The following is a 14,313-nucleotide window of genomic DNA, read 5'->3' as shown; positions in this document are numbered from 1 at the left end:
GCAATTCTCACGATCAAACATGCCCAAAGAGACTTTTTTGCAGTACTCTTTTTGGAAAGTACTCAGCTTTAGCGATACGAGTCGAGCAAGAACGCGTTTCATACCTAAAATAACCTTCAACATTTTTCGAACGGACTCTTAGGAGTTGTCATCTCTCTAGCACTTCCCTGACGATTTTCAAGCACCATATCCTTTACTTTTTCAATATTTTCATCAGTTGAAGAGATCGACGATCGTTCAGAACGAGGCATGTCTTCAACGATCTCTCGACCGTCTTTGAAGGCTTTGTACCACTCGCAGGCTTGTGTTTTTGATAAAACTGAACCACCGTAAGCCGTTTCCAACATTCGTAACGATTCCGCACACGAAATTGGGTTAGAAATACAAAATTTGGGACAAGCTTATTTTTGCCTTCAGAAAATGGTTCATAAGGGGGCTAGTAAGCATGATCTGCATGTCAATGCGAGTTATTTGCGTGATTAAAACCACCAATTGCCCACAGCCATACATTCTTACTTTCATATACATATACTTATATATGCATATGTGTGTGTGGATTATAGCACACATGTTCAACATTATTTTCAACACCTTCTCCGACACACTTTCCAATTAGTTACCTGGCGCCCAGAGCCTGTGGCGTGCGGCTAACTTTGCATAATGCTACAATAACAAATAATTGCTACAAAACGTTTCCGCTGTTGCGTGTTTGCATTGAAATACGGTACAATGGCACACGCACACACACAGAAGCAGCAAACCACGCGATTATCAGCTTGACTCCCTTTAATAATTTTTAAATTCATTATATAGCGTGTGGCATTAAGGAGTTGACACTTTGTATGGCAGCAAATCAAAATTAATCACCGCATGCAACACTCACACATACAAACACGCACACATATACTTACATACATACTTAAACGTAATGACATGTGCAATTACACTGAAATCGCACGAGAGTGCAAGCATGCAAACACATTTGCCTAAACTCATATACATACATATATGCGAGTGCAAATTAGCCTCTTATAACGGCATACACAATCGAAAATAATATATACTAATATTTGTAAGTATATATGCACGTGCCTTCAAGCAATGTTGGGCGCGCAAAACGAGCGTGTGTACGCCATCTGATAAACCCATTAACATGTGTATGTCTGTGCATGTGCATGTAGGTGCCTGTGCCCATAATTAATTACATATGTAATTTCTGGCTTGTTTACAAAGTGTGTGATCGTCAAGCAATTACAGCTCTAATTTAATAAAGCCACTCGGCCGCACAAAGTCGTTGGATATATTGCGGTGAACTTGGCAAATTAAAGTGTTATTGTGTCTAACCATGCGACTTGATTACATATTGCATCGCATATTATATTTACATATATTTAATTAGCATTAATTATTATTAAACATTAATAATTATGTTGGTAATTATAGGCAAAAGATTTCTTCGACCACAATATAGAAAGGAGCAAATAGCGTGCGACTTCCGCAGCCTCAAATGATATTCATACAAATGGCAGCACGGTTTCTGTGAAATGGTTGCCTTTTACATTTCGGGATTAGAGAACAAAAACAAATAGAAATCGCTTTATTCTCCATAATGATCTATACAATTTTGCATCCGTAAGAACCAATTGTCGAAACACTTTTGGCAATCAGATTGTTGTATCTCCAAAGCATATGTTCTGAGCGCATCAACCGCCTCTTTAGGTGTCGAAAAACCTTGACCTCATAGTTTATTTTTTACGTACTGGAATAAAAAGAAGTCCTTCGTTCCTAAGACAGGACTATAGTATGGTGGATGACTCATAAAATTGATGGTTTGAGTGCCCAAAAATGCAATTGTTTCAGACGATGGGTCAGAGCTCGCATTGGCGTGGTGAAGATTGATCTTTTTTAAGTAGGAGGAAGTGTCGGGACTTTGATCTGTAAATGTCTCAATCTTGTCTTAATTAGATTTGTCGCTTCGCTGACAGCTTTCTATTTTACAAGTGCTGCGAGACTACTACCAAGAGTGGTTTTCAGCTTTTCCCTTATACCTGAAAACCGAGGACAATGAAAGAATACGTGTCTTCTATACACTCTGTACACGTCGGCCTAAAGTCATGACGATATTAAATAAATTTTAACGCAACCTTGGGCACTGAGCATTTTGGAGAGGTGGAAATTCAGGTCCCCATGTTGTCTACTTATCCATGAATGTATGTCCGAAATCAGTCTGTGGGTCCACCGTCCTTTGCATCAAGTTTGCCAACGTTGCTGCCACATTTGCTGTTTATTCTCTCCTCTCTTTATGCTACGCTAGACGCCTCTGATATGTTATATATTCGTCTTCTTGAATATCAATCGGCGCCATACTGGCTAATACCTCAGCAGCGTCATTGATCAGCCGTCGATGACTGGTTTCTAGTCATATTGTATACCCATACAGTTGACCACCGTCTACTTTGATATACAACCTCAATTGAATTTTGACGAAAGCTGTAAAAACTAATCACTTCAAAATACCCGCAATTTAATTCCATTATTTGGCCGAGATGAATATTTTAAGCTACTGTAAACAACACAAATAGCGCTCATATGTATGTCAAAACGTTCTGAGTATGCATACCGTCAAAAATGTCAAACTTGACGATAAAGTTCCGAGTTACCGGATTGAAACTCTAGGGTTGCCAAGTCCTGAATTATAAAAAAGCAAATTTCGTATTACTAAGTACTGACATTTCGTCTCAAGCCTAAATATTTTAGCTTAATGTCATACTTTCACATTGAAATACCATCCATACTTATCTCTATATCCTTATAGGATCTAACAGCATCGAGGATAAATATTTCACACGTAACCCAACCATATAACTCCCCACATATGAATATTTCACACATAAGATGCAAGTTTGTCTTTTCAAGTAATAATTTATTTTTATTTTTTCAAAACTTCAAAAGTCGTTTTAATGTTTTTACAAACTTTGGCGAAAACGCAAAAATCGAACGAGTGTAAAACCCGGTTTTTTTGCACACACTGTTTGATTGCTCACAATTATTTAAGCTGTTAACCATAAGTTATTACAAATTTCGGTAGAAAAATCGATTTTTAAAACTACTTGTGATGCTTACAATAAATATCCCTATTAAAATCACAGTTACAGAATAGGAATTCACTAAATTCTGGCGCTTATTCAAAAATGCAAAGATTCGGCACGGACCTAACACTAACATATTAACAATAATCAAAATACTATGCTTTCATTAACCTAACACTATACTTAACTACTTAGAAACTCGTACTACGACTATGTTAATTATAATATTTGCGTTTCACGAACTCGCATTCGTGCTAAATGTACAGTCTCATCACAGCAGCCCCATCAATTTCATGTTCTGATGCAGAATCATCTGATGTACGTCGTTAAAGACCTTCCGCACGCAACTCGTGTCGGTGGCGACGGTAAAATGATAGTAGCACTCGCGCCTCGAGTAGTCAATGTTATTTCGAGAATTACGTTTGAAAGGCTCACGCGTGATATCGATGAGCTTGTGCTGTATGAAGCGCTTCGTCCAATCCGACTCATCGAAGTAGTTGCCTTCTTGCGGGGAATTGCAGAAATCCTCAAAATCTGGGAAGTAATCGACGATATGCTTGCCAGCGCGTATCTTGCGCTCCATCACGTCCTGCTTGTTCAGGAAGACTATGAAGCCGGCGGAGGCGAGGAAACGATTTTGCCATACGCTCCGAAACAGATTGAGCGCCTCTTGCAGACGATTCTGACGCGGGTCCTCACGCAGACTCTGATCGAAGTCACCGCAGGAAATGAGAAAGAGCACCGCTTGTATACCCTCGAAGACCTGTATCCATTTGTTGCGCTGGTCGCGCTGACCGCCCACATCGTACATGCGGAACTCTTGCACGCCGCCGCCCATGGTGCGTGGCACCTTCACCTTGAACGTGATCTGATGTATGCCGGTGGTGATCTTGCGACTGTGCAATATGTCCTCGGTGGATGGTATATATTCGGGGTCGGAGATGCGTTCGAAATTGTCGAGGAAACTGAAAAGAAAAGGGTGTTAATTAGTAATCTTTTGTAAAGGGTAATTAATCACATGTGATTTGCTGGCGATAAATGATTTCTATCAATATCGGCGAGTGTTGGAAACTTACTATTTCGTGCTGTCCAGCAGTGGAATCTCATTGGAGCGTTCGAAACACGTCCGTATGCCAACATCGTTCCACAGAGTTATTATGTGATCACAATATTCCTGTAATGAAAAGAGGAAAACATGTTTAATTGCATTTTTGAGTGGATTTTATAATTTTTTAATTGCACAACTCCATGTTTACACTCCCATTATCTAAGTTCAATAAGAAACCAATTTCTTCATAACAAAAAAAACAGGTTGTCAATGGGTTAAAAATACTTAGCTTAGCGGAATGTTTCGAATGAATTCAGCTAACAGCACGAAAAACCCCCGCCTCTACTCCTTATCGCCCTAACCTGCTAACTAGGTGCTTGGAAAATCTTGCATATATGTATATCTACTCTGATAAGCCTATCTATCAGCACGACCGCAATACGTGTAGACACTGCTGCAGAACTGGCGCTGGCATGAATCATCAGTTTATTTAATGTAGATTTTTAGTTTTGTCGTTTTAATAAAACAATAAGAGAAGAAGCGTCTAAGATCGCCTTTAAAGTAATCCCCACCATAGCGTTTTGGGCTATAAATTCAGTTACAATCGTGCCTCGATGCGATGGTGCATTATCATCCTGTATTATCCATAAATGGTTCTTTCACAATTCCAGCCGTTTTCGACGGATGTTCCCACATAAACGCCTGAATGCGGCCAAACATATCTATGATGCACCAGACATCGAATATCGAACGAAATTAATGAGCTTGATTTTTGGGCGACTTTGGAGTGTTTTTTATGGTTTCAGCTGCCTTTTTTGACTCCATTCCAATGTTTGTTGACTAAACAAGTCAAACTCATAAGGTTAGTCTCATCAGCTAGACGATTTTCAAGCACCATACCCATCATCTTTTTAATAATTTCAACAGTTGAAGAGGTCGAAGTTCGTCCAGAACGAACAATGTCTTCAACAATCTCTCGGCCGTCTTTGAAGACTTTGTACCACTTATAGGCTTAAGTTTTTGATAGAACTGATTCATCGTCAGCATTTTCCAACATTCGCAACGATTCAGCACACGAAATTTGGTACGAAATACAAAATTTGAGACAATTTCTTTGTTCGATATTTTATCCATTATAAAAATCGAAAGGCACATCTGAGGTGTACCGACTCAAGCAGCCGCTGTAAACAAACTGGTTGACAGATCGCGCTCATATTTGGCATAGTATTTAATTAAGACCTGTCCTACCAACTTAGAAATACATCTTTTTGAAATATCATTTACCCACACTGGAAATGTGGGTATTTCCTATTTTTGCGGTGCAAACTTTTAATATTATAAATCTCACAAACTAATCATTATTTTATCAGTCATAAAAATCCATTTTTTGTATTAAAAAGTGTGGCATTGTGTTGGAAAGTGTTGATAAGAAACCAACACATGGCTCTCCGCGTACAACTATGGAGCAAAACTATGGAATGTAGACGTGTCATAAAGATAATCACACTCGTAACCATGATTTTGTGTTACTAAAAGCGGTTATAAGCGAATTTGTTTAAATGTATTATAATACAAATAACATTAAATATATCGCTCCTCGTTGGAATATATCTAAGAATTTAATATTTATACTATATTGTTCACTTCTCTTTTTTTCTTCTCATTTTTAATAGTTATACATTGTGGTATATTGAAAATGAAACACTGTATTGACAAAATTTGTTTGTATTTGTTTTGTGCAGTTCTGACCACATCACAATCAATATAATCTAAGAGCCCAAGTGCCTACTCTGCGATTATATTTGACGTAAATTTAATGTAAACATACACACATGGGTTTACCTACATATAAACAACTTCTCAACTTAAATGCCAGTAAAGTCCAGCAGAGATATGAGAATTACTTTTATGACATATGCCAAAAGGAGGAAATATCAATTTCATTAATGAAATTGAAAAATATGAATGAATTGTGCTAGAAATTAAACAAGATTTATAAAATTTTAAGCAGCGACCTCCTATTCAACTAATAATCTGATACTCAAACCTCAAGCATGAATCTAGAACCCCGAAAACACGCTGGAAGTCATGCGAATTCCAAGTTGTGTCTTTCATAAAAACCTTATATGACTTTGAAAAATAATTATTAAATGGAAAACCCACCTCATTCATGTATTCCGGCGCTTGATCGCCCATTGAGAGTATATAATCTGCGCACTTTCTACTCGCTATGCTCTGATACTGGATACCCAGTATAGACATGTGCTGCACCAGCTGATAGATGGATTCGTGGATGTTTTGGTATATTTCGGGAATTTTGTCACAGCGTTCTCTGTAATGAGAAAATAATATGAATATAAATATGTATGTGAAAGTTAGTATTAGAAAATGATCGAGAGAGAAATTCTATATAAATCTAAACCGAGAAAATTAACCTAAAAATCCAGTACATTTAGTTACATAAGAAAATTGCGTAGAACTGCGTGGTTTATATTTTTTTGAAAAGTTTCTTATATTATTTGACGGTAATAATATCTTTATATATAAAAATGACATGTCATGTTGTTTATCCGCGATGGACTCCTAAGCTGCTGAAGCGGTTTTAGTAAAATTTAGCACACTGTGTCCAATTTGAACCAACTTAGAAGATAGCATAGTATATAATACATTTAGCTTTGCTTCAGTATTTTTATCTTCAATCGCAGAAAAGATCTTAACGTCTGCTGAATGATTTTCTGAATATAAATTTTCTATAATTTTCTGAATGATTTACGGAATGCTGTTTATATACCGCTTCTGCGATTGGTGCCGCTTGGTTGACAAAAAAATGATGGCTCTCTCGACTTATTCTAATCTAACGCTTAGGTGAGCTTTCGCTCAGCGCTCATACGCAACTTACTCGTCTGTGTATCCGTTTATGTGCAGAATGCGCATTTGTTTGATGATCGTCGTCTTGCCGGACTCCGCTGTGCCCAGCAGCAAAATTTTCACGGCCTCACGAAACGATTTGCGCACCTCGGTGAACTGCTGCTCCACATCCTGCGGCGTTGTGTGGAACTCGTCCGGCACTTGCGGCTTCGTATGACGTAAACAACGTAAGAGTCTGTAAATAAAATAATGATAGCAAATAAGTACACATGAAATTGTGTGACTTCGCCGAAAATAAACGAAAGCATGAACGGAGTTAGCGCAGAACAAACGCTTCCACGCGCGCATTATTTGTCAGTTAGACCAATTCAAATATTTACAAAGGGGTTTACTTTAGTCGACTTGCTACCGTTAATTCGTAAATGTTTCGCGGAATTCGAGATTAGTAATAACACTGGTTCCGGGTATTTATTACTCGTAACAAAACAAAAAAGTGATTTCCAAAAAACAGCCGAAAAGAACACGCATTAATTAATTGGCAAATGTAAGTGGTTGGCGTCTGATGAATTGCCTTGCGCGCCGTTGATAGTGGGTGGTTTCCGCTTGCTTCCAAAAATGTACATTTTATGTTTCGTTAATTGAAAAGTAATTAGTAAATATAATGGCTGTTTGATTAACATTACTTAATGAAGTGGTGTACTTTTCGGCTTGTTACCTTAATTGCTTCGGCGAAGTGACAATTGCTGAGCACATACATACATATGTATCTGAACAGTTTCACTTTTCGATCTATTTTTATTATATTTCTGTATTTCTGTTGTTTGGGCTTCTATTTTGAGGCGTGCGATCTTCATTTAAACCGTATTTTAGTGCCAACCCAGTCTGATTAATCCGTCTGCCACTGCGAGACTTTTATGGCATAAATCATGATAAAACCGCATGTGCGTGGGTCTGACGGAAAGTGCTGTTTTTTTTATCAGCTTTCAGGCACATGTCAGTGTTGCTGTTATACGCCTCTTGCACCAAGTATGATTCAGCGCCTATTATTGTATACAACTCATCAGTCTGCCTAATTGATATCACATCGACGAATCCAGTATAAGCGCCTGAGATTAGTGAGGAATATTGGTAACGTTTTGTGTAATGTTTCGGGTAACGTTTCTGGTAACGTTTAGGGTAATATTTCAGGTAAAGTTTCGGGTAACGTTTCAGGTAACGTTTCAAATAACGGTTTTAGGTAACGTTTCGAATAACGGTTTGAGTAACGGTTTGGATAACGGTTTGGGTAACCTTTCAAGTAACTTGTTGGCTAACGTTTTGGGTAAAGTTTTGGTTAATGTTTCGGGTAATGTTTCAGGTACAGCACACAGTTTGCCATACTCATCCTTATTAAATTTTTATTTGGAATATTTATATTACTGCTGAGTGCTATAAAGTCACCATTGTCGCACAAATTAATTTTCTTATGTTGGTAAAATGCTGAAGAGTCATTTCTTCATGAATGAATGATCTTTTCTAACCGACGAGGGGAAAATCACTCAATTCGATTGAAAGCTCTTGTAAAAAACGCTAGAAACTTCCTAACATTGCTTTATGCAACCTTTTTAGATAAGAAATTGACAATAAACATTGAACTTTCGCATAGAAATTGAAAAGAAAGCAAACCCTTCTTATACAAAGAATGTATACAGACATGCTCCCACATATATACATAAATATGTGTGCAAGCAACACATACACATACATATATATACACTCTCCTTTGCTGCATTTTACTTTAACCCAAACAACAATAGTACAAGTCATTGCACACTTTGTACCCAAGGTCTGTCATCAAAATTTCCTAGCTTCATATCTTAACAATTCCATTTCGTTTCCAACAACAATAAATACCAACGAATAACTACTTAATTTTGTATCACATAATTAAACAGAGTTTAGTTGTAAATCAGTCATTCATAAAGAACCCACTCACACACACGCACATACACACACATACAAATGTAAAATCAACTACCAAGCGGCTAACACAATTTTATAACTTTACGATGATAAACACACATACACATACGTATAAACTCAGATATCAGTGTGTCCACACAGCGGCCAGTTATTTACGGATATTGACGCCCTCAAATCCCTGCGTTTGGGCGAGCCGCTTGAGCGCTGCGCTGCTATTTACGATACCTTAATTATGCAATTAACTGAAATGATTAGACAGATATGATATGTGGTTGCGCGGGCGTATGATAAAGCATGCGAGTAAACAGTTAGTCGCATAATCATTTGCGCCACCCACTCGCAAGCCGCCATTATTTCGGCGAGAAGCTTGCTGGTAATTGAAATCATTTTGTTTATATCATGAAACATAAATAGTACTTCATATGGGCACCGATAATGTAAATACTATGCATCCATCTATGCCTGCGCAGCTGATCAGTGTGGAGAACGTGACAAAAACATTTTCGCTTTTATCGGTTTTCCTTTTGACTTTTTTAGATAAAAGGTGAAGTGTTTGTGCGAGCTTCGGTTTTTCCCTTTTGACGTGGGTTTTTTCTCTTACTTGCTACATATCTTATATGTATGAATAATTGTTCTTCATCGATTTGTCTGGTGCATAATTTATTTATTTATTCAATGTATATATTGAACAATATCTGGTAGCATCGGAGCTTCGCTTCTTTCTTTTATGTTCTATACAGTTAGAATTTTGAAAATATTGATTTATTTATTTTATTTTCTTAAGGTACATGTATTTGAGAATACACACAGAAAATTTCATATTGTTCCGGTGAATCTTTTCGAAGTTACATGCAAATTTGAAAAAGCGTTTCAGAGTACTTGGAAGCACAAGGCCACACTTTAAATGCGTTTTTTTTTTAATTATGTTTTCGATGACCAACATTACTCGAAAACGGCTAGACCGTTAGTAGTCTCATGCTTCTTATATATTTTTGAGTAATTAAAGAAAGATTTTTTCTCACCGATAAATATTTTTTTCTAAACAATTGAAGGCCGAAGGAAATGTTGGTAAAAAATCGTTGTTTTTTGAGAAACCGCCATTTTGTCAAAAAATTTTATTTTGCTTATTCCTTCAACTAATTACTAGATTTAACATTACTTTAACGAAATCTGTGGTTTTTTTTTAATTTCAGAAGATTTAGTTTAGAGTTAAAGTGGTTCCCGCAAACCGTCGTTTGAGAGAAGCTCCCGAAGATCAGCTGTAGTTTCTTTCCAAATAAATATTTTTTCTATTACTAAGCTTTAAAATACCGTTAAAAAATACCGTACTATGTCTACAAATCTTTAGATCAATAGTTCTCTCAGAAAAAATTCTGAAAAATGCGCTTTTTTTTGGACTCCCAACTGTATATAACCCCTGTTTACTGATTTTCAGTAAGAGTGGATCTTATAACCGAATAGCTAACGGTAATTTTTTTAAATTGCGCATGATTAAAAATGTCTTTAATTTGTGAAATAAAAAACCACTTAAACTGGTAGAAAAGCATACGGCGTGGGTCTCAGGTCGAAAAAACTGCAATACAGCGGAAATGAAAGCTTGAAATTTTATTGAGACTCACACCTCAAATTCGCCGCCACCCATTTGCCACTTGAACACAAACGCAGTTTGAAAACACAATGCAATGAGTGAGATCTATATAATTTTGAACAAGCCATTTCCCCTTTGGCAGATTATATAGATAAGGTCAAAGTAAAAGTCAAAAAACTGCACGCTTGCTGAGAGAGCTGCAAATAAATATGCTTACAGGGTGACACTTGGTAAAATTCAACGCTAAAGTAGCTCAACAGTAATGTTAATGTTAAATCCCACTAAACTGAGTTCCCTACAAGGGACGCCTTAGCTGATATACCCAAGCGGCGTCTTCAACATTTAAAAAAATACTTTGTACTAATCTACCTCTAGCATTACTGGGATTAAATAGATTGTATGTCGATATTGAATTTGCACCAGCTGGAAAACACCAATCAACTATGTACATATGTAGTCTGCGCAGACTTGTTTGTTTTTCGTTGTATTTAAAGTTGAAGCGCTTAACTTCCTTTCATAAATTAATCAATCACCGAGTCAATGGTCACTTGGCTGGCAATAGCCGCAATACCGAGTGATCACATGCCAAGTCAATAAAAAAGAATCTTAACTTTCAATGTTTTATTATGCTTAGTAACAACCACACACACACACACACACGCATACATATGTACTCATGTACGCAGTTTAACGGTAAAAAATATTGACCGATAAACCTCTGTTTGCTGTGTAACTCTCTGGTGTGCCAACAATGCTGCAAGCACACATGTTTGTATGTTTCTGTGTGTGTGTGTTGGCTTTAATTGCTTGTAAGCGCATAAATCTTCAACTCACCTTAACTTCATTTTGGCCAACGTTGTTGTAAATTTTTGGCTGTCAGCAAATGTTGATAAAAAGAATATTCGAAAGCACTTGTTTGTGTGTGTGTGTGAGTGTTCAAGCAGTCCTTCACACTCAGCTTATTAGCACTAACTTGATTCGGCTTTTTTTTGCCACACTTCTTTATGATAAATGTTCTAATGTTTTTGCACAATTGTTTTTCTTTTAGTTTCAGTTTTTTTCTTTGTTTTTGTACACTAATTCACTCGTCGGTTCACTTTAAGGCACGCACTCACGCACTGCAAGTCTTTGTCTTTGTCTGTGAGCTGAAAGGGAGTGTCTCTGTGTGTGTTTGTTCTGACTTTGTCTAGCGAAATTCACCTCGATACACTTTGGATTGCGTGTGCTAACGCTATGAAATCACTCGCCCAACTGTGGCCCGTGCTCGGCGTAACAATCTTTTAAACGACGTCGAATATCGCACGGCACAGCTCACCACAGCGCGCCGTTATCGCGGGCAATTATTATTATTGTACAGAAATTGCTGCTGTCCTATCGATATCGTACAAATTGCTTGTACGCCCGTCTAATTTATGGTACACAGCAGATAAGATTATCACACTCTTTCACTCTATATGCCGTACAGCTGTTCGCCTGCCGGGAGTGTGAAGTGTGTTTCGCCTGCCCGCGCTGGTAGTTAGTAGGCGTCGAAGCGCCGCCCAGCGACATTTTCATCGGCAGCAGCCCGCCGCGCACCTGAAGTGCCACCTAAAGCGGCGGCGCGATCGTCGTTTTGTTTCCTTTTGCTTGCCGAGTTTTTGCGGCATCAACGCTCTCACTTACATGGGTATATGTGTGTGTGTGTTTTGTGGGTGAAATTGCTGCAATGCGACGGAAAGGAATGTTGCGCGCAACGTGTGGGGGTGGGCTGGTCGGAGCCCTTATCGCTCTGCTGCTGCGCACATCCCGCGCGCAAACAGTGACCCTCCTCAAACGACGGCTGACTTTGCATATTTTGCTCGGCACTTGAAGTGTTTTTAGTGTTTTTCGTTGGCTCACACACATGGGCACTGGGCTAGCGGGCCAGGGGCTGCAAACATACCACACACCTGTGTATTGGATATAATAACAACGGACGCGGCTAAAACAATTTGTAAAGAGACAAACATGTTAATAAGTGCAGGTATGTTTGTGCCTCCTTCTGCCGATAAGCGCGAAATCAGTTGAATGATTTTCGCAAAAAAACATCATAACACTTCAGCACTCTGGTTCTCCTGCAACATTGACAGCAACAAGAAGGGGCACTTTCCCACAGCTGTTGATAGCAAACTCCTCTACCTCTGAGCACATGTACATAAGTGTTTTTTAAGTATGCAAATCAGAAATCACAACTTAAAACACCTCTACCCCACTAAAGAGTAATTCAGTGGGAAAGCGATCTACTTGAATCGCAGTTGTAGAGGAAGTGCCCACTTTTTATAAGCTTAGAAGCCTGGACCCTACTCATCTCCGAATTTTATATTCCGACAAAGCGCTTTGACGCCAATGTAAAACAGGTTAGGCGCTTTATTTCTATTCCCACCAGTTCACCGGGTTATCTGAAGGTGGGAGCTCTGAGGTGTAAAACATAGCTCGCAAAGGCAAGAAACAGTCAAGAAAAGAGTTTTGAGATGTTTCTACCTTTTCTAACTATTATCAGCTTCAACAACTGGTTTAGCTGGCAAAAATTGTCCTAGCGGGTGCCGACTGAGGAAAGAACATCACTGGTCGCACCATCATAGCTTAGCAATTGGACTAGCTTCTAGAGCAAGTCTTGGTAGTGCGAGCAGGCAGCGTCTAGCTCTGGTAATATGCCTTGCATATAACACTGAGGTCGGTTGTGTATATATTTTCTCCCTGAGGTACCTGTCGGCAAGTATAAAACGCTAGGAGTAGTTCCCCGAAAAACAAAACCTCAACATGGAGGACAAAAGGAGCAAAAGTGGGCTGGAATATCAGCACAAACGTCGGTGAAAGAAAGAAGCCAGCACTGGGAGCAGATGACAGTAGTTGCAGTGCTACTGCCAAACTCGCTTTGCCACGTAGAAGTACTACAGTCTGTGAAGACTCAGACCTCGAAAGCGTTGGAAGCGTAAACACAATAGAAGAGGAAGCTTTGTTACGCTCTCCGGAAGATGGCAAAGATGCTACGTCGGCGATAAAGACTAGGCCGAGAGCAAAACTCAGTATGGAGAGGTCGAGAGGAAAATCGAACTACAAAGTAGCGATGAAAGACCAACCGCGAAGGAGGAAGAGGAAGGTTGACTTGGATTGAGGCAAATTTGGAAGATAGACGAGCATATAATGCATCGAGGCCGTAATTCACATCCTGCGATCCCAGTTTCGCAAATTGCAGCCAAAGGCAGAGGTTGAAAGTCAAGCAACGGTTACAAGGGAGTTCCGGAAAGAAAACTACTGATAAGATTGCTAAAAGTATCATAAGTCTATCGAACAAGTACAGGAAATACGAAAGTCACTAAAAACGATATACAACGAAGTGTCCGAAAGGGCTGACAGACGAATCAGGGCGAGATGGAATTTCTTAAATACATGCAGTATTGCCAGGATCACATGCACGATCCCATTCGCTTTCTTCTTACTCACACGGTCTCGAAAGGACTGCAGGATGGCTATTGGCTTCTTGACCGGTTGCCTAGCAAATATCAAATCGCTCTTCCAGTTCGCAAAAAACGTTGATATCCTTTATAACCTCAGAGTATACAGAATAATAGGACCTGTAGGTCTATGTATGGCGGGATGGTCGGGCAGTATAACCTAACCTATAACTGGTATCCTGTAAGATAGCCAACTTAACCAGATGGACGCCAAGAGGACAATGATCAGTTAGAATGAGGCTCATGGCGTCAGCACTATACCACTATACTTCTTGGAATTCACTT

At 38.8% G+C, this 14,313-nt stretch overlaps 1 protein-coding gene across 1 annotated transcript; it reads right to left on the bottom strand.

The window, feature by feature from the left end:
- Positions 1 to 2,902: 2,902 nt before the first annotated feature.
- On the bottom strand, positions 2,903 to 11,917 carry LOC105223420 (guanine nucleotide-binding protein G(f) subunit alpha). The gene is made up of 5 exons (XM_049457312.1): positions 11,390 to 11,917; positions 7,037 to 7,240; positions 6,301 to 6,469; positions 4,166 to 4,263; positions 2,903 to 4,054 (listed from the first exon to the last, which is right to left on the bottom strand). Exons 1-5 carry the CDS (start codon positions 11,398 to 11,400, stop codon positions 3,361 to 3,363), a joined length of 1,176 nt encoding a protein of 391 aa, XP_049313269.1. The 5' UTR covers positions 11,401 to 11,917; the 3' UTR covers positions 2,903 to 3,360.
- Between the last annotated feature and the right edge of the window lie 2,396 nt (positions 11,918 to 14,313).

This window comes from Bactrocera dorsalis, chromosome 5 (genome assembly GCF_023373825.1).
Source record: "Bactrocera dorsalis isolate Fly_Bdor chromosome 5, ASM2337382v1, whole genome shotgun sequence".
NCBI lineage: Eukaryota > Metazoa > Arthropoda > Insecta > Diptera > Tephritidae > Bactrocera > Bactrocera dorsalis.
This window is presented reverse-complemented; position numbering and strand designations above follow the sequence as displayed.

Excerpts from the sequence above, each read along its gene's own strand:
- LOC105223420 (XM_049457312.1), bottom strand. Across the intron at positions 6,470-7,036 it reads ATAAACGGATACACAGACGA|AGAACGCTGTGACAAAATTC; the intron begins GTAAGTTGCGTA and ends TTCTCATTACAG. Across the intron at positions 4,264-6,300 it reads CGCCGGAATACATGAATGAG|GAATATTGTGATCACATAAT; the intron begins GTGGGTTTTCCA and ends TTTTCATTACAG.